At 44.3% G+C, this 21041-nt stretch overlaps 2 protein-coding genes across 3 annotated transcripts in view; one reads left to right on the top strand and one right to left on the bottom strand.

Moving 5' to 3' along the window:
• GNAZ (G protein subunit alpha z) overlaps nucleotides 1-4922 on the top strand; it is a 150913-nt gene extending 145991 nt beyond the window's left edge. The window contains exon 3 of the mRNA XM_063454528.1: nucleotides 1747-4922. Within this exon, the coding sequence (XP_063310598.1) occupies nucleotides 1747-2091 (345 nt within the window). The 3' untranslated portion in view covers nucleotides 2092-4922. The remainder of the gene's footprint in view (nucleotides 1-1746) is intronic.
• The window catches only part of RSPH14 (radial spoke head 14 homolog), a 243814-nt gene that overhangs the window by 170880 nt on the left and 51893 nt on the right, over nucleotides 1-21041 (bottom strand). For both annotated transcript variants that reach the window (XM_063454530.1, XM_063454529.1), the window contains exon 4: nucleotides 19979-20097. In XM_063454530.1, coding sequence (XP_063310600.1) covers nucleotides 19979-20097 — 119 coding nt within the window. The remainder of the gene's footprint in view (nucleotides 1-19978; nucleotides 20098-21041) is intronic.

The raw sequence follows: 21041 nt of genomic DNA, 5'->3' as shown, positions 1-21041 counted from the left end.
TACCTTTCCAAATTCAGTCATGCCTCAGAGATTTGTCAGAAGGGCATTTTGTTAACATATTGTACATTTACTGGGTTAGTTACTGAAGTGAGAATTGTCAGCAACCCAAAGTGAATTTAAAAATTAAGACTAAAATAGTCAAACTGGAAGCAGAGCTGACTTGAAAAATCTTTCTAAAGTGGCTATGTTGCCTTGTATTCAAATTTTACTTTGACTTCCTGATAGTGCTCACTTTAGAGAATAACCATGACATTGTTCTGGAGCACTAAAATAGTTACACTCTGTAACGGATCCCCTATACTCCGATTGAGTATATCCACTGTAGTTCTCCCAAATCCCAAGTGAAGCAGTGATTAATGCTCTGAGCTACCCAAACTTCAGCCTAAACTTGATGAAGGGTACAACAGGAATCATTTTATTCTGGCCAAATGGCCTGCTTTTATACACATCAGGGATACAGGCAAAACGCCCAGAACACTCCCACAACACTCCTACAACACGCCTAGAACACTCCCACAACACGCCCATGAATTTCTGAGTCAGAATGACTTAGCAAAAAACATAAAGATGCCCCAAAACATCATAAAAATATATAATAGAATATTACATCCTTAAATAGCCCTGATCTGAGCTCCCAAGTTGTCCAAATAGCGCTCAGATCCATGCAGTGTAGGGGAAACACCACCGTGTCCTATGCCCAAAACAGTTCCAGAGCGTTTGGTGCTTTTGTCAACTTTAGGGAGCTCCTGTGGCTGCAATACGGGGTGCTTTGCCTGGCTCTTAGGTAGCCTTTGTTCCCCTTAGTCTCAGGCACCTTCCCTCCAAAAAGCGCTCTCCTGGTGAATTTCAAAGTGGTTCAAAACTGCGAACCAAGTTGTTGGGGAACCGCACGGTCACCTCATGCCGAAAACCGTGCCATAACATTCGTGGCTAAGTCCTGCTGACGTGACCGGAAACCCACAAAATCCTCACGCTGAAACTAGTTGCTTAGCGGTCGCGGCTAATTACCGCTGGGACTATTCGTGGGTTTGGTTCAGGCGAACGGCCGCCAGAGAGACAGCTTTCGGTTCCATCCGCATGAAGGGAAAGTGCCGAACCAGGGGCACCCAGGGCAAGCTACTAATGACGGTTGGGGAGATTTAACTTCCAAATAGGGTCTTTGTATATAGCCAATAGTCGGTGGGCAGGAGGCCAGCTTCTACACTCCTCCACGAGTTTGTGGCAAACGTCCAGGGCAAGGAGCGTTTGTCAAACACTCACAAATATAAAAAGTCTGGTGTGCTTCTATTATTGCACAGATATATCAACAAACACAGTCATCAAGTATCATTCACACGCATATCTCAATACGACAGGTATAACCCACTGCATTCACATACATATATCAGAATGCGTCAGGTCTAATCCACTGCATTCACATACATACATCGGAACAAGTCAGGTATAATCCATTGCATTTATACACATATAGCTGTAAAAACAAGCTGTTCACCTTGCCATGTTACCATATAAATCAGAATAAGTCAGTTCTCAATCTCACCATGTAATTACATAAATAAGGATCTATCCCACAACTCTTAGCCTTTCCTAATAATATGCTGTTATTTCATTTGATTTAATATCTGGAATACATAATTGGTTGCCTAATTAGCGTTTTGATTTATTTTGCCTAAGCTGAGGAGATGGCCTTAGTCTACTGAATGCAGTTCAGACATTTTGCTTAAGACTGTCTTCTTTCTCTTACAGAGCCGGATGGCAGAAAGTCTTCGTCTCTTCGATTCCATCTGCAACAACAATTGGTTCATTAACACCTCACTTATCCTTTTCCTCAACAAGAAGGACCTCCTAGCGGAGAAGATACGACGCATTCCACTTACTGTTTGTTTCCCAGACTATAAGGGACAAAACACATATGAGGAGGCAGCTGTTTACATTCAGCGCCAGTTTGAAGACTTGAACCGCAACAAGGAAACCAAGGAGATTTACTCACACTTCACCTGCGCCACGGACACCAGCAACATTCAGTTTGTGTTTGACGCAGTGACAGACGTCATTATCCAAAACAATCTCAAATATATTGGACTCTGCTAAGTTCCTCCCAGAGCATTTTCAGAGAATGGGTGTCTTTCTAAACCTAAGACCACATGCGCCCAGGGTTCAAAGTAAACACAGACAGCACTGAGATCCCCAACAGAACCCCTCACCTCCTTACCTGCACAAACTGTACATTTTAACAGGGAATGAAGACTGAGCTTGATTTTCAGCAGGTTGAAAAAGGTGCCTGTAAAATTATTGGTGTCTGACCAAGAAGATGCTGTATGTTTTCTGCTCCCTGCGTCAGATGTGTGTGAATATGTGAGTGTGTGTGTTTGTGTGTGGATCTGTCTGTGTCTGACTGCTGTCTGGATTGTTAAACCATGGGAGATTTTCTTCTAACTTGAGGTGAGATTTTTCTGATTGTCCAGGTTGATCCATGCTGGCTCTCTATTTTTTGCTGGAGCTCTGTCAGAGGGACCTGCAATCAGCTCTTTCTTAGCATTGAACAAACTATAAAAATAAAATTAAAAAAAGGATAGTTCCAACTATCTGAGGCACCTATTTTATGTGCCATAACTAAAGATTACAGGGTTCAATCTAGCTATCCAGCCATTGTCCAATTGCAACTCTAGCAGATTATTAAAACAGGAATGTTGTGTATTTAGAAGGCACTTTAGGCCAAAATAAGGTTTGACCTGTGCTTTAAGGGACATTTTCCAAATATCCCGGTATACTAATTATACGTATTCTGCTGTAAATTCTTAAACTGTTCTGTATTAGGACACTCCAGACACCAACCAATTTGATAGGTTTTGGACTCATCTACGTGATAGTGTTTTTTCTCCACGTTCAAAACTGTTTAGATGTTTAAACACACATTGTCTTTTCACAATGTAACTTCCTTATTAAAGGTACTCTGAGTATGTGTCCAGTCAACGAGAGATTGGTGTTAGTCAAGTTGCCGACATGACTCCAGCCCACAATCACTCACTGCCATCTTATCTGTTCCCCCCTCTCTCCCCCCCTTTTTAAATAATACTATGCAGTTAAGAAGAGGACAGTGATTGATTGTGTGGTAGTATCTAGTCAGCAGCTCAGCTCACACTGATCTCTCATTGGTTTAGCTACACTGAGTACTTACCAATCAAATAGACATTTTGCGAAAAGAAAAGGCATGGCTAAGAGGGTGGTGGTAACTTTAAGAAAGCTGCAAATCATTTTTAATTTTATTTTATTCTTTTTTTTTTTTTTTTTTTTTTTTTTTTTTAGCAAAATGAAATGTATTTGCACAGGGAGAAAACCACAGGTTGAATGAGGCCAAAACCAATCAAATGCATTTAAGCTGAATGTGTTTTCTCCTTAAATTGTTCCGCATATAGCAACAATAATGGGTTATTTCTATGAGAACCAAACTGATAGTAAGAAACTCCGTTTCCAAAGAGGCCATTCAGCAGCTGATATATTTTAAATTCATTTATTATTTTCTAATATGATCCTCACTTTCAAACCAGGTATCCCTTTGGAGATACCAAATCTCTTTATCTACGCTGATCTCAGAGTGCTAAAATAGCAATACCTTTATTGGTGAACTCACAGTATATATATATATATATGTGTATATATAATACATATACATACACAGACATTTTGTAAATGGATAGGTCGATCTCCAAGTACATTCCAAACCTTATCAGAAAACATAAAAGAGACTTCGCCACAGCAAACGCAGCCTCCATTTTTCAGGTTGTTGACCTGTTTTGCAGCCAACTGTTGCAACTGAACAACAGTCTGTCACTAAAAACCATAGGCACTCTCTATGAGTGTTTCCATGACCCAAGAGTTCTTTATGCAATTTAAAGGTAAACCCAAATTATCTGCACCCTACCAGCCTTCCTAACAGCATCCATGCTTGCTAAAAGATTGTCTTTAAGGTGCCTGTTTCTCAACAATCCATCACCATCAGATATGAAGAGTACCGGTAAAGAGTAGGCTCCTGCTGCAGATTTTGTTTACACCAATGTAACATGGGTTGTTTCCATTAATGAGAACTTTGGGTTTTTCTTTTTGTTTTGTTTAGTTTTGTTTTTCCTGCCAAGCCTGTATGGTTTTTCGCACAAAGAAAAAGCAGGACCTTTTTATGAGGTGTTCAAGTATTCTTATTTGTAAAAAAGAAAATGCAAAAAAAAATAATAATATATCACTGGAAAATACACTGGCTATTTATTTTGCAAAAAAAAAAAAGGGGTCGGGGGGGAAGAGGCTTACAGCTCCTGATTATTTACACTGAGAAAGAAAGACTTTCTGACTTGATAAACTTTGAGGTGAGGTGGGCCTCCCAAAATTTTATTTTAAACTGGAGCAGTGTGGTACTACAGAGGCCTTCAATGGAGCAATATGAACAATACCATCACACTTTGCTTTAAGAATTGCCGTAAAGTAAGTTTGGGGTTTAAGGGCACTGAAAGGTACTGTCTCATAATACTTTCAATGAAATACCCTGAGGAAGCAAGTGATAGCTAATTTGTATTTTATTTTTCTGGAAAACAGTCGCTAATTCTGGATGTCTGTGTGAAGTCTGTGTGTAAATAAGTTGAGGCCGTGTAAAGCACATCCACTTGGTATGTAAATTCTAGCCCTCGAGCTTCATGTGTAATCCCAGCCACACAGTGCCCTCCTGAAATCACATTGCCCCTAAAACCCATGTATGATTCCTCTGCCAAGGGCTTAATTCTTCAAGGACCCAAGCTAGTTGCAGTGCACCGTGTTCCTGCTAAATTGCAGTGTTCACAGTGTTTTGCAGGCTGCCTTAGGCTTGAAGTTTGATGACACTACATTTTCAGATTGAAACTCTACTGGCGAAAGAGAAATAAAGATTCTGAATGGTTCTTTGTGTGTTTTATTGATTATATTTTCTTTCAGGTCAATTAGAACCTCTATCTAGTGGAGGAAACAGTCCAGGCATCACTTCAAGGAAAGCCATATACAAAGGACCTATATTTCTGAAACTGTAATAAAGGTGTAAGACAGACTAAATGGAAACCAATGGTTTGCAATGACTGAACATGACCTGTAGAACATAAATGGATAAATGGATGTCCAAATTATGGTCCTTGGGCTGAGTGAAGCCAATGACAATGTTTATAAGACCTAGCCTGACTTACAATCAACGAGTTCTATTCTAAAACAAAATATATTTAAGAACAGCACGCTTGTGTCTGCTTCCTAAAGCTGTGGGTAAATATCCCAACCTGCTGATCTTTGAAACAGTAGCAAAGATAGTCAAACAGTTATGTGGTCAGACAGCATATACTAATATATGTAATTTTCTAAATTAAGTTTGGGCTACACAAACTTCTCTTAAATAGAGAAGAATGAAGAATATTTGCCCATCTGTTAGAGCAGAGTTGAGTCATATTACAGACATAAAAGAAAAGGCACATTTTGCACACAACCTAGTAACAACATTGCCAAGGCTGGCCATTGAAACTATGTTGTTGGATTACCACCAATTATCTATGCCCACTGCACAACTGCTTTGTCAAAATCTTCAGAATGGAAGACTGAAGAAGTCACCGGCCACAGTAGACTGGCTTAGAGCTGTCAGCTGGTGATCTATGTGAATCAGTAGCTCCCTATTTATAAAAACAGCTTGAAAAAGGAACATCTGTGTTCCAAACAGAACAGATAGAATGGGTTACTGAGGACTTGTTCGGTGAACGGAAGGTCGGTGCCAGCAGATACTTCGATGAGATGAAGCAGTTACAGTGCCTACAGCACGCCTTTAAGGCTGGCTGAAAATCATAGCCACTGCTCTTCACAACTGCACTTTAAATTAGTCATGGGAGCTCATGCCCTAATTTTGCACTTGCATTGCACACACATATGAACATCAACATACACATATTCAGACAATGCAAAAACAACACACAGTACACAGACATATGTACAGTTGTGCAGACACAGGAGCAATTACAGAAAACACACATTGATATTTACACAATTATATTACACAGAGATGCATTCATAATGATTGAGAGATTGACAGTAGTGGCTTTTACATCTATATACATTAAATGGTGACAATAAATAATAATAGGCGACTGGACACTAGATGGAGGCATCCGTAAGCGAAAGGCCATCCTTGAATATTTCCAATTTAATATAATAAATTGTTCACTTGTCATGATCCATTACTGATCCTGTACTAGGATCTGGTGTCCAGCATAGGCATTTGGAATGTATAGTCCCATCAACTCCAAGCAGTTTCCTAGTACTTTGTTGTATAATTGTTTTAATAGTGACTGACCTTAGAGTACATAAATATAAAGTAAGCACTACCTCACGCTATGAAATGGCTGGACAGTTTGTAGTACAGGGAACAAGATATATTTAACTGTGAGATCATCCATTATGTCAGGCAAGGCAGGTAATTTTGTTTCACATTACTGATGTTTGGGAGATTTTGATAAAGATTTTTGTTAGCCATGATCCAATCTCAAGTACATTTGTGTGGCATTAAACCTCCTGAGCCCCAGATATAACTGCAATACGTGTAATGCAAGAATCTGTTGCGGTGGCAGTAATTGACAACTAGGCCAAGGAAGTGAAGATTGCTTTTGTCCAATAAGATTAAAAGTAAAGAGCGAATTTATATGTACAAATATATGCTTTATTAGTTTTCAAAGCACTCAGGCAAGCGTGCACCACTGCCAATTCTGGCATTTTTCCCAGTGCCCCTTTGTCACCCATGTCACAGAGAAACAGATGGAATATTATTACTAATAAATCATAAGCCACTGAATGGACACGTCTCCAAAGACTAAGCGAAAGAGAAAGACAGATGCTGTCAGGCAACTATGCCACCTAGTGGGGAAAATCAGAGATTGCTGCATAGATCTTGTGCCAACACCCTCATTGAAAAAATATCATCCTAGTGACAAACATATTTTATAGTTTTGGCCACTGTCCAACCTTGTCTTATATTGTAGAGAGCAAAATGATGGCTTTAAATGTCAAACTTTGATTTTATTAAAGGACACGGAGGCTCATATTATGCTTATCTCTTTCTTTATTATACCTCAGCAGCAAAGAGAAGGTATAAGATATTCATAGAAAAAAACTCAATAAGAACAGGTTCTCAAAGGGTTAACATAACATTCCACCCTTAACCAATAGGAACAGTCCTCTTGTCCATAACCACCCATGTGACCTTTCCTCTTCCTCTTTCTTTGCTGCTGCCTCAGCTAAGTAACACCTAATTTTCTTCTCTCTAGTCAGAGGAATTTTATTGAGTATTTGCTTGAATTTATGTACTGTTTATGTATTTTTTCCACAGTTTCCCTCATTAGGTATACCCCTTTACCCAGCGTGTCCACACGCTTTGGGGTTTTTCCTCACTCAGCAGTTTACCGCCTCCGGCGGTAAACCCAACCCTCCCTCCCTGCTCCGGGTAGTTTATTACCCGTTCCATATCCCATCCTTCCCCCTGAGCGCTTCCCGCGACCGTTTTCCCCGGCGCGAGGGTTTCGCGGCCGGTAAACGCTTGCGCACGCGCACTGGCAGCCGCACAGAGCGACAGCCATTACCTCTAACGGCTGACAGGATTTTCCCGCCTTTTTCCCGACACCCTCTGTGATCTGAGGGGCGGGCGGCAATACGCGGATTGGCTGCTGGCTGGGACTTGCAGCTTACCAGTGCTCCCTTGCGGCCATTCCGGAGGGAACACTCGGTAAGCTAACAGTCTTTTGCTTGGGCCTTGTCCTATTACTCCCAGCCAACCACATTATCAGTGTACATTCACAATAGTTTCACATACTTCTGTAGTTATTCAGTTGCTTCGGCAAACCGAATATTACACAAATTTCTCTCACTCACTTCAGCCTATTTATCTAGCATGCTAAACCCCAGAACCCAGGAGACTGGCACTCCTACTACTGCCAGCAAGAACACCAAGCTCCAGGTGTCCCCTGCCACGCGCCCACTCTCTCCACAGAGAGAAGACGCGGCCTCCATGGAGCGACTGAACTCGGAGGAGTTCCATACGCTCCTGGACGCGACCATGACCAAATCGGTCACACAGGCCATTTACACGGCTATAGGGGCGATGTCAGACAACCTGACACTATCCATTAGTAACGCCATCATGGCGTCTAATACCAACCCTGGCGGCCTCCACCCCAAGGCCCAAGATGACAAGCCTGCTTCCCTTACCGGTCGCAAGGCCACTGAAAAGACCCACCACGTGGGCAGACAAACCTCCAAAACACATATGACGGACAGGTTGCGCCCTGTCACTAATGAGGACGTGGGGCCCCCACGTAAACGAGCCTCCCACCGGGCAAAAACGGTGAGGAAATGGAAACGGGCTAAGGCCCAAACTGAGACATCCGACTCTGATTCGGAACTGGAGGAGGTACTGAACGAGTCTGAAGACATAGACTCTTTTGAATCGGAGAACTCCTCTCCGGAGCGCAGCCTGGCAGCAAACCCTACTATCACGGGCAAGGCGGCTAAGGATGACTCCATCATCCTGGACCCTCAGGGCGAGCCCCTCTTTAACCCGGACGACCTACAACACCCTAGGTCTACCGAATGGTTTCCGGCTGACCATGTGGCCCAGTATATTGCGGCCAGGATTAGGAAACCCCTGGATAAACATACCAGGAACAAACTAAGGGCAGAATGCCCACGCCCGACGGTCCCTGATATGGCCTGTGCCACACCAGAAGTGGACCCAAAAATCGCCCAATTCCTGGGCAAAACTGGCTGGAAGGCCAAAAAGGGTTTGGATTATTCGCTGCGCCACTGCCAGGACAAGGTGCTTGACTCCTTGGGCCCCAGCGCAAAAATCTTCGACATGGTCGAAGCGGCACTTTCAGGTGACACACCTGTAGACCTCCTGGCTATTCGAGAATGGGCACAGCGCTCTATTTGCCTCATCGGCAATTCCAACGCTGCTCTAAGCACAGAGAGACGTAAGGCGATCCTCATGAAGATCGACCCGAAACTGGTCAACATGGCCATAACTGAGCCTGGCACACAGGCAAAAGGCCTCCTTTTTGGAGACAATTTTGTGAAAGAGTTGGGTACCTATGTGAGTACATTTACAGCCCTGGACAAGGCGCAAACAAATCTCAAACGAGTGTTCTCCCCAAAGGTTTTTGGGGGGGCTGGCAGACATCGGGGCCGTCTGTCCAGCCGCTCTTCACGGGGCTCCTACCGGGGCTACCGAGGCTCCACTACATCCAGGTTCCCACAGACAGAAGCCAGGAATCCTACCTTCTTTCCTGTCAGGGGCAGATCATGGCAGTCCAGAGGACACAGAGGTGCCACATACGGCCGACGGCCTTATGGTAAGTACTCTTCCCCTACCTTATTCTGGTATAACACATGTGGGAGGCAGATTATCCCAATTTTTCGAGGCATGGCAAAGACTCACGTCCGATGCCTGGGTCCTCAACACAGTACTAGGGTACCACATAGAGTTTGTGCAAAACCCGATACAATACACTCTACCAAGGCGGATGGTGTTTGCCCCCCAAGACAGGGAACTAGTATCGAAGGAAATCGATACACTGACGGAGAAGGGCGCGATCTACCAGGTCGCGCCTCACTCCCCAGGCTTCCTGAGCAACCTGTTCTTGGTTCCCAAAAAGGGCGGCGGCGTGAGGCCGGTGATCAACCTACGCCCTCTCAATACATTCGTACGATACCACCACTTCAAAATGGAAGGGATCCATTGCCTACGAGATCTTCTCCGGCTGGGGGATTGGATGGTCAAACTGGACCTCCAAGATGCCTACCTCACCATCCCCATCGCAGAGGAGTGTCACCACCTCCTCCAGTTTATATGGAACCATCAGACATGGAGGTTCCGCTGCCTACCATTTGGCCTCTCGTCAGCACCATGGTGCTTTACGAAACTGCTAAAACCGGTAGTGGCACTGCTGCGCAGCAGAGGGGTGCGCATGATCATATATCTGGACGATATGCTGATCATGGCGCAAGATGCCCTTATACTTCAACAACATCTATCCTGGGCACTATCCCTCCTTCACAACCTGGGATTCCTAATCAACTGGGAGAAATCAGTTTTAATCCCCTCCCAGTCCATGGAATTCCTAGGATTCACTATAGAGGCAGTCCAGGGGACCCTAAGCCTACCACCTTCAAAGATCAAGACTATCAAGAAGGAGATCCGCAGGACACTGGCTCGTCCAACGCTCACCGTGAGACAACTAGCCAGAATAATCGGACTCCTTTCAGCCTCCATACAGGCAATCTTCCCGGGCCCCCTACATTACAGAGCCCTGCAGAGACTGAAAACAGCACAACTACAATCGGGTCACTCCTATTCAGACTCCGTGCCACTCGATCGCACAGCCAAAGAGGAGCTCAGGTGGTGGCTCCAGCACATGGAAGCATGGAATGGCAGAGCAATCTTCGGCACCACCCCAGATTGCATAATAGAATCCAATGCCAGCACGCGGGGCTGGGGAGCGCGTTGTGGTCCTATCTCCACAGGAGGAAGATGGTCCCAACCGGAAAAGGCACTACACATCAACAGCCTGGAACTTATGGCAGGCTCCTTCGCGCTGAAGAGCCTCCTGGGCCCCAAAACGCACTGCTCCATCATTCTGCGGATGGACAACATATCAGCAGTCCAATACATCAACCGCCTCGGCGGCACCAGGTCCAAAATCCTGGCAGACTTAGCCACAGACTTCTGGCAATTTTGCTTGGAACGCAACATATCGGTTCAAGCCGAATACATTCCGGGACTTTCGAACACCGTAGCAGACTGGAACTCCAGATACCTACGGGATGCCAGCGACTGGCACCTGAACCGCGCAACGTTCTTAAAACTTCAGACATTATGGGGCCCGATGTACATGGACCTGTTCGCGTCGAGATTGAATACTCAACTTCCGAAATTCTTCAGTTGGAGACCGGACCCAGAAGCAATAGCTACGGATGCATTCCTACACCCATGGCCGGTCGGAAGACTATACGCTTTCCCCCCATTCGCTCTACTGGCACGAACATTGGTACACCTCGACCGCTCGCGGTCGTCCATGGTCCTCATAACACCATTCTGGACAACACAGCCTTGGTTCCCTTCACTCATGGAGATGTCCATAGATGTGCCCAGATTGCTACCAGAGCATCTACACCTCATTTCAGATCCCGAAGGGAATCCACATCCACTGGTGATGCAGGGTCAACTCAAATTGCTAGCGTGGCTCCTCTCAGGGGACCCTGGGTCATACCAGATGTTCCACAGACGACTCTCGAACTACTGGCGGGAGCCTGGGCTCCAGGAACACGGAGATCCTACAAGACGGCCTGGAACGCCTGGAGTGGTTGGTGCATGGAACAACAAGTGGATCCCGTATGTGCCTCTGTGAACTATATGTTACGTTTCCTCACACTCCTATACGACCAAGGCCTGGCGTATCGGACGATCAACGTTTACAGATCAGCGATCTCCGCTGGACACAAAGGCTGGGAAGGATCCCCAGCGGGCAAACACCTTCTGGTATGCAGACTCCTACGTGGGGTTCGATTTTCCAGACCCCCACAACCACGATACACATCAGTGTGGGACGTGAACCTAGTCTTAAACTTATTAGAAAGATGGCCACAGAACTCTTCTCTCACACTGAAACAACTATCAGCAAAACTGGCCATGCTCTTCTGCCTGATCTCATGCAAACGAGTTTCGGATGTTCGGGCACTAGACGTTGATGCACGCTCGTTCACCCCAACGGGAGTAACATTCAACATATCCAGACGTACCAAAACAACAATTTCATCAATATCATACCCTGCATTCCCTCATAACGTAAACCTATGTCCAATAGCCTGCCTGAAGGAATACAAAAACGGACACAGGCATTTAGAAATCCGAGACACCACGAGCTGTTTTTGGCCATCAACACGCCACACCAACCAGTATCCTCGGTAACAATAGCCCGATGGGTGAAGTGGATAATGACCACCGCTAATATAGACACGTCCATATATGGCGCACACTCCACCAGGGGAGCTATGGCGTCCAAAGCGTTCACTTTGGGATGCAGGTTGGAAGACCTATTGCGGACAGCGGATTGGTCCCGTGAGTCCACCTTTAAGGATTACTATTTTCACCCTACAGACCACATATCATCGACGGTCATTGCACAGCTTTGAACTAGCATAATATGAGCCTCCGTGTCCTTTAATAAAATTACCAGATTTTACTAATTACATGACGTAAAGTCATGATTTTATAAAGGACACGGAGGCGAATATTCGCCCACCCGGTAAGTATGTCATTTCAACAATTGTAAGACAGAATTGTATGCCCACCCGATAGATCCTGACATTGCAGGTAAGGTTGAGTTTGTCGAAATACGAGTCGATTATGTACCATAAGTTTTATTAAATAACATAGCACATACTACAGACAAGTTAATCTGTGCAGATAACGAATACATAGAGTTAAACAATACCAATGTGGCAAACAGTTGCGAGACCATATTTTACCACCTCTTTTCTCTATCCCATTTCAGCTTGAAGATCTAATATCGAAACCTTCAGATGACCAGTTGTCAGCACAGTTCAAACGGATAACTTCTACAGTCCAGTTGCATAGAAGAGTTCGTTACAAGGGATAAAGTTTCCAAATCGTTCTTCTCAAGTTATGATGATCCAGCTTCGGCATGACCAAAGAAAGAGGGAGAGGAAAGGTCACATGGGTGGTTATGGACAAGAGGACTGTTCCTATTGGTTAAGGGTGGAATGTTATGTTAACCCTTTGAGAACCTGTTCTTATTGAGTTTTTTTCTATGAATATCTTATACCTTCTCTTTGCTGCTGAGGTATAATAAAGAAAGAGATAAGCATAATATTCGCCTCCGTGTCCTTTATAAAATCATGACTTTACGTCATGTAATTAGTAAAATCTGGTAATTTTATTACATGACAGGAGGCTTCCTATTTTGCATAACTTTCTTTACTTATGCCTCCAGCAGCACAAGTCAATCAATAAACTTTTAAACCAATCAGAAACAAGCATCATATCTATATAAAGCTCAGACAGGCATATCACCTTCTCTTTCTTTGCTGCTCCAGCCAGGCACAGGTCAGAGTATTTTGTTCTCAGATCACTGACTATGTTTATGTAGTTGGATTGTACTGCAGTATTTATTCTTATGTTTACTCTTATTATTCTTACTTCATTCCCCTCTGCTCCAACTGTCTTATTGTTAATTGTCTTGAAATATTTTCACACTCTGCTGTCCCTTCCCTTTACCTTCCTGTCACTCCTTATTGTAACACCATCGTAGCTTTTTCGCCACGACTGTGCCGATTTTGACAGGGTCTGGGGCTAGCAGACAGGGTACTGGGGATGGGAGGGAATGTGGGGATCTGTTTTATCATACCGGTGGACCGCGATTGCAGGCAGCGCCGGATAAAGTTGCGTGCGTACGGCAGCCATCTTGGATCTCGCGGTCCTGCAAGATTCACGTCGGCCATTTTTACAACCAGATTTTGATTCCCATGATCTGGCCTGTCTTTTCTTTCACTCTAACACCTATTTTATGGCAATTAACTGTTTTACAACGGTGATATGTGTACTGAGGTACTGACTAGGCTATTAATGCCAGATCTGATTTCTGTTTTGGCAATGCTCTGGATCAACTGGCCAATTTACATTATACACTCCAAACATGTATCTAACCTGGGGTGATCCCCCTCTCCACCGGGTGACCCCCACATTCAAACAGAGGCATATATCAGTGTTACTACCACTGCAATAACAGGGGTGACCCCCCTATGCTGGGTGACCCCCAAGCGAGACTTGCACAGACCCTTCAGAGGCCAGCATACTATAGGGGTGACCCCCCTTACGGCTGGGGCGACCCCCCACACCCTACCAAGGCTCTACACACTTTGCCATACGCAGACCACAGGTCATACCTTTATATTTAATACAGCACCTCCATGTTACAACTGGGGTGATCAGTTCACCTCCTTACCGGATACAGGAGGGAGAGCTCACAGAGACATACAAGGGTGAATCCGTTGGTCGATAAAGAGGCTTCCTGCGACTCACCTTACATGGGCTCAAACCCGATTCCAATTGATCGCTCATCCCAGTCTTATAGAGGGTGACCCCCTCCACAGACCACCTACTACCATTGCCTAAACCAAGTGGTTCTGATTGACGGACAACACTGGGTGACCGCCAGTTGTATGTGAAGGTCCACTGTGTAACAACACCTGTACTTCTGCACCTGAACCTGTTCTGTCTTCCACTGACGGGAAGATTCAATTAACCACAATTAGCGACTCACCTCAACCACCCTCTCCAGACTTCCAGTCGATGATAAATGTGGCGGTGGCAGCCTCAGTAGAGAAAGCTATCACCAAGATGCTGGTGCACAACTCTCCCGACATGGCGGGTATTGACACCGCAACAACTCCAAAATAGACACCTCAGCGTCCAAGAGGCACTGGAAGGGCACCACCAAGGGCCCTCTTAAATTGAGGGGCAAGGCCCCACTCAAACGCAGCCGCCAAGCAGAACGCCAGGACCCTTCTCCCCTTTATATCCCATCCTTGGAGGACGAGGACTCAATACCTCCCCCCTCCCTCGAGATTATTGACGAATGGAAGGCAGAGGAATCTCCATCAGAGGAGGACGACTGGCCACTGGAAGACATGGACTACGTCCAAGAAACAGCTTGAGACGGTCATTTTGATAGAAGGGGCTCTCACAAATCATCAGATATACTGGAGGACGGTGCCTTCCTCGACATGCAGGGCACGCCCATGTTTTACCCCTGCACGATACGACACCCAAGATCGTCTGGGTGGGGATTGCCAGAACACCTGGCACAGTTTATCCACTTCTGGTTGAGGAAATCCAAGGAGAAGGAAGTACGTGCCCGGCTCCAGGCTGAATGCCCATACCCCGGAGTTTGACACCACAGTGGTGATGTATATGTCACGTTCGGGCCGGGACCTACGTAAAGGCATAGAGAAAGTACTAAAAGCCTCACAGGATAAGCTTCTGGATATGCTCGGTCCTCTGGCAAAGATTTTATACTTCGCCAACCTGGCTCTCACCCAAGGCATTCCCCTGGATGCCCATGACGTGAGGCAATGGATTAAATGGGCCACATGCATGCTGGGCAACAAGAACATGGCCATGTGCGCAGAAAGACGCAAGCCGGCACTGCTAAAAATGGACCCCAAAATACTGCAATTAGGCCTCATCAGGCGTCGAAAGACCACAAAACGCTCACAGACGAAGAGATTTGAGCTCTATTCAACAAAGGAGCGGTGGAATTCACTCCGGACGATACGGGTTTTTTCAGCAATATCTTCGTGGTCAAAAAGAAGATGGGCGACTACTGACCCATCATCAACCTACACCAACTCAATGGTTTCGTAACGTACCGACAAGATAGAAGGTATCCACCTCCTACGAGATCTGCTTCTCAAATACGACTGGTTCGCGCACTTGGACTTGAAGGACGCTTACCTGTCCGTCCTCATAGCACATGAGTCGACCATTCCTACGATTCACTTGGGAAGATCGGCCATGCCAGTTCACAGGTCTACCGTTCAGACTCAGTTCGGCCCTGTGGTGCTTCATGAAGCTTCTGAAGCCAGTCATGGTGCATCTGAGGGCAAAGGGAATCTGCTGGCTCATCTATCTGGACGACATGTTGATATTTTGCGAAAGCACAGACTACAATCTTAAACAAGGTTTACAGTGCGATTTCTGGAATCTTTGGGCTTCATAGTGAACAGAGAAAAGTTGGCACTATCTCCATCCCGAGTGGTTCAATTCCTCGGATTCGAAATAGACTCAAGAACATGTGTCTTACGACTCCCCACTATGAAGATAGCTGCGATTCGAAAGGAGATACGACGTGTACTCCGGAAAGACACCATCCCCCTTCGCCTCCTTGCCACTGGGCACCAATTCCCGCAAAGGTACGGACGGAACTTAGCTGGTGGCTCCTTCACATGGAAGACTGGAACGGCAGGGCCATATTCGGACCAACCCCGGATTTCGTCTTGGAACCGGACGCCAGCCTCTGGGGCTGGGGAGCCCACTGCACACAAGCTTCCACAGGAGGCCCATGTTCGGAGGAGGAGAAGCTCCTCCACATCAACTGACTGGAACTGATTACGGGCTGTTTTTTGATCCGCAGTCTGGCCAAGGACATGTCCAATTGTTGCATACTCCTACGCATGGACAATATATCAGCAGTCCAATACATAAACCACTTGGGCGGAGCCCGGTCTCAGACCCTGACGGAGGCAACGAGGGTCATATACCATTTCTGTCTTCCCCGCAACATTACAATCAAAGCGGAATATCTACTGGGGATCAACAACCTCAGTGCAGATTGGTTCTCTCACCACTGACGAGACAGCAGTGACTGGCGCCTAGACGCATTGGTATTCGCCATAGTGAGAGCGATCAGAGGATCACTACCCATAGATCTCTTCGCGTCACGGACAAACTCTCAACTGCCGATGTACTACAGCTGACTCCTAGATCCCCAGTGCAAAGCAGTGAATGCGTTTCTACAAGCATGGCCCCCGATAGGAGTATATGCGTCCCCACCATTCTCGATGTTGGCAAGGGTTCTACTTTGTCTCTGAGTATCCAGGACTTCGATGATACTGATCATACCATTATGGAAGACTCAAGCATGGTTCCCGGACCTGTTGGCACTAGCTCAGGATCACCCACTACTCTTACCATGGTTTCCACTCCTTCTAATGAACCTGTAAGGGGAACCTCACCCACTAATTCTACAAGAACGTCTGTAATTAGTGACCTGGAGTCTTTCCAGGGAGCCTGGTCTGTCCCGGGGCTATCGCAAGCGACTAGAGATTTACTATCAGACTCATGGGCACCAGTTAGCAGATGAAGCTACATATCCGCATCGAATACCTGGAATTGCTGGTATGTAGAGGGACTACGATCCCTTTACAGCACCTGTTACCGCAGTGCTGAATTTTGTATCAACCCTTTTTACAACAGGGCGGTCGTATCGTTCCATTAATGTGATACGTTCGGCTATTTCGGCGGCACACGTTCCGATTAACGGCATTCTGATCGGACAGGATCCTTTGATGTGCCGCTTATTACAGGGTATCAAACTATCCAGACCCCCGGCTCCAAAGTATAATCGATTGTGGGACGTAGATTTGGTTATTCGCTTTCTTCTCATTTGACCGGATAACTCGGACTTCTCGCTCTGACAACTATCAGCCAAACTCACATTGCTCTTATTTCTGGTGTCTTTTCGTCATATTTCGGACGTTCGAGCATTCGATGTGGACAGATTTTCGGTATCCCCAGACGGATTCATCATCCGCATCATACCAGTTTTTCCCAGGGATTCCCCCTCTCTCTGTCGTGCACACTTTGCTTCACTACGTAGAAGTTACTATTCCCATTCGGTCGTCACGATCAGGTCAACTTTTGGTCTCTTATACCAAACCGTACAAGTCAGTCACTACGACCGCATTGGCTAGATGGGTAAGTTGGCTTTTATCCATAGCGGGGGTGGAGTCATGTTTCGGGGCTCACTCTGTTCGGGGGTAGCCGCTTCTCGTGCCTTCACGGCGGGGGCCTCCCTAGCTGATATTCTACAGACGGCGGATTGGACCAGAGAAGATACCTTCAGAGTCTTTTATGTCTGCCAGACTTTGCACGTGTCCTTTTCGTTTTTGCCATAGCGATAAAAATGCAAAATAGAAATGCTCCTGTCATGTAATAAAACTGTAGATTATGCTAACGTAGTGTACCTATAATCTTAATAATGACAGGAGGCGAGTATTTTCCCTCCCTGGGTTTCCCTCCCTATACTCTTGTGATATTATTACATGCATTGTTTACATTTCTCATATTACTACGATTTCTACTAAAAGGATGGTTCTTTGTATAGTATTAATGGTTTTATAATCAGATGTCTTGCATGTTAATACCTTTATATTGTGGTTATGTAGTCTAGGAATTTCATATCAGTTAGATTATATTGTAAATTATTAAAACGACTAAAGTGAATTAAGTTTAATATGTGGACAAACGTTGCTTTCCACCACCTTTCACTTGTTTCTGTTCTTTGCAGTGTAATTGTCATTCATGGATCCGGAATTGGACAAACAGGATCATTTCACGATCCGGCCCAAGTTTCGCTTATCCGAGTTATTCAAGTTTTCGTCATGTTTCCTGACGTTCTCATAGACTGTTTTCGCACCAAAGAAAAAGGAAGGGATATGCCTGTCAGGGCTTTATATAGATGTGATGCTTGTTTCTGATTGGTTTAAACGTTTTTTTGATTGACTTGTGCTGCTGGAGGCATAAGTAAAGAACGTTATGCAAAATACTCGCCTTCTGTCATTATGAAAATTAAGATTATATGTACCCTACATTAGCATAATCTATAATTAAAGGAGGATAATGAATTTGATTGAAATTTACATTTTAAGCACCAAAATGACTAGTTTAATTAAACAGTTTTGGTGTATAGATCAGGCCCCGGCATTCTTACTGCACAATTCTCTGCCATTTATAAGTTAAATCACTTGTATTTCAGTTTACGCAGCCCAAGACACACTTCATCTGGCTGTGACTGACACAGCCACCATTTTCAATCAGATCTTACAGCTCAGTATGTTTATATTATTAGTGCTTATCACCTGCCTCTAGTAATTGAATTTAATCACACACAGGAGGCTTCTGCAGGTTCTAGCAGACAATTACCAGAGCAGGAGATAATACATTTTAAATTAAATACCCCATAAATACACTAAATAGATAATAAATTCTAAATTAAATGCATTAGGGAAAATTAAATCTTTAGATAGATAGTGTGTAAGGATACTGTGTAAATAACAGGCAGGGGAGGAGTGGTAAGGGTTGCATAAACAAAGTGATGTAACTCCTAATTGGCAGAGAAGTGAGTGGTGATATAGTAGGGACATGATCTATACACCGAAGCTGCTACATTAAGCTAGAGTTGTTTCTAGTCTTGGAGTATAAGTTTAAGAATTACACTTGATAAGAGAAAATAAAGTATCTTTAAAAATTGAGCAAAACAGTATAATAAGTATTGTAACCCTTTAACCATGGATAGGGGAAACCTCGGTCTGGGCAGAATTATGGAGTTCAGTGCTGCATGGAAGCTCAAATGTACATTTAAAAAACAAAAAAACAACATAATCAACAAAATCATATTACCAGCAATGCATTACTTATTCCTCTGCACTGGAAAGGATACGTATTTGAAACAAAATACTAGCCAAGAAATGTCCTTTCACATACCTTCTGAATTTTCTTTTGTCTTTATTTTCTCCGTTCCTTATTTGGTCTATGCCCTTGTTTCTCGGTACTCTTCTGTCGTAGTTGATCATTTAATTTCCAATTACATATTGCTTCCTTAAACATTATTTTTATCTGCATCATGTTTTTTTCATTTGTTTACTCAACACTATTCCTTCTCTTCATCTCACGGCGATCTTGTTTTTTTCAACACATCTCTACATTGCTACTTTTATTTCTGTTTTCACTATCCTGACCCTTTTATCCCTCTTTTCCTCTTTCTTCATACTGTTCCATGTTTCTTCTATCCTACTTCCAATACTTTGATGTATTCCATCTCTTGTGTTCCATCCAGGGTTCAATTGATCTCAATTTCGTTACTTTCCTCTATAACCTATCCTATGTCCAAACTTCCTTCCTCTTGCAGTTATTAACTTGCAGTGATACATAGGACATTTTCACATATATTGCATTAGATACATAGTATTTGGTGATGGGTTACAAATTAGCTTCAACAAAGAATGAATGTAGTAAAACAGAAGGCTCCTACTATGACAATCATAAGTACTACAGTAAGAAACTGTCCTGTGGGTCTCTTACCTGCTGGGAGCTCAGACAGCATCTCAAAAGTTTGGTGCATGTTCCTTCTACAGATATCAACAGGATCATCCAGGAGATGGGATAGGGCAATGATAATGTCACTTCGCAAGATGCCTTCCCTAAAATACAACAATGCCTTCTTTTGTTACATGGATTCCACGATGCATTGCTCTTATGGACCTGTTAGGATATATATCGTAGGATATGCACTACTATGGATTGTAAAGTCTAAGGCTTCAGCTGTATGTATTATTGGTTTTGTTTTTTTAAAGGGACAGAAGGCTTTTCACATCATAACACATTAATTGAACTAGTCATAAGAGGTTCTCTTTAACTTAAAAGGAAATGTATAGATGTTTAACCCCTTAAGGACACATGACATGTGTGACATGTTATGATTCTCTTTTATTCCAGAAGTTTAGTCCTTAAGGGGTTAAATACATTCTTTTTCTACCATTACAAGTACAATTTAAAGTAACATGCTAAACCATGACCACAACAGCACACTATGGTGGTTATGTCAGCTAATGTCCCCTGGTACCCACTTAGAGTAATCTGTGGAACCTTTCCTGGGTCCCACTGGATGTCTATATCTACGTGCTTGTAGGCTTAGAGATTATCAGCTGGGCTTTCAATGAGTTGGGTTCCTGTTTTGGACCTACTCAGTTCAGTAAAAACATGCAGCTTCTCCTGCTGGAGAAGACCAGTGATGCTGGCACATGGAGACCCAAGTAAGTTGCAAACTGTTCTAAAACAGTTTGACAAATTAAGCTGGGAGCACTGGCTTAGTGATTATGGTGCTTAAGATGTTCGTTTAAAATGGGTTTGAAATATATAGTTGGGTCCAGGAATATTTGGACACTGTTTGTTCTTTTGTCTGTTTGCCAAAATAATTTAAAGTTACATTTCCAGTGCCAGCAAAACATATCCATTTTCCTAGCACTGCAGGACCCTGCAGTGCCGCTCTCCCTCCCACCCCCCATCCCATATGAAAGTAGTGCTGCTACAGTAAGCATGCTTTGCTGCCAGTTGCCTGAGCCCTGTCATATATAATATGCCATCT

Source organism: Pelobates fuscus, chromosome 5, assembly GCF_036172605.1.
Source record: "Pelobates fuscus isolate aPelFus1 chromosome 5, aPelFus1.pri, whole genome shotgun sequence".
Classification (NCBI taxonomy): domain Eukaryota; kingdom Metazoa; phylum Chordata; class Amphibia; order Anura; family Pelobatidae; genus Pelobates; species Pelobates fuscus.
The sequence above is the reverse complement of the archived record's forward strand: the minus strand, read 5'-3'. Positions and strand labels throughout refer to the sequence as shown.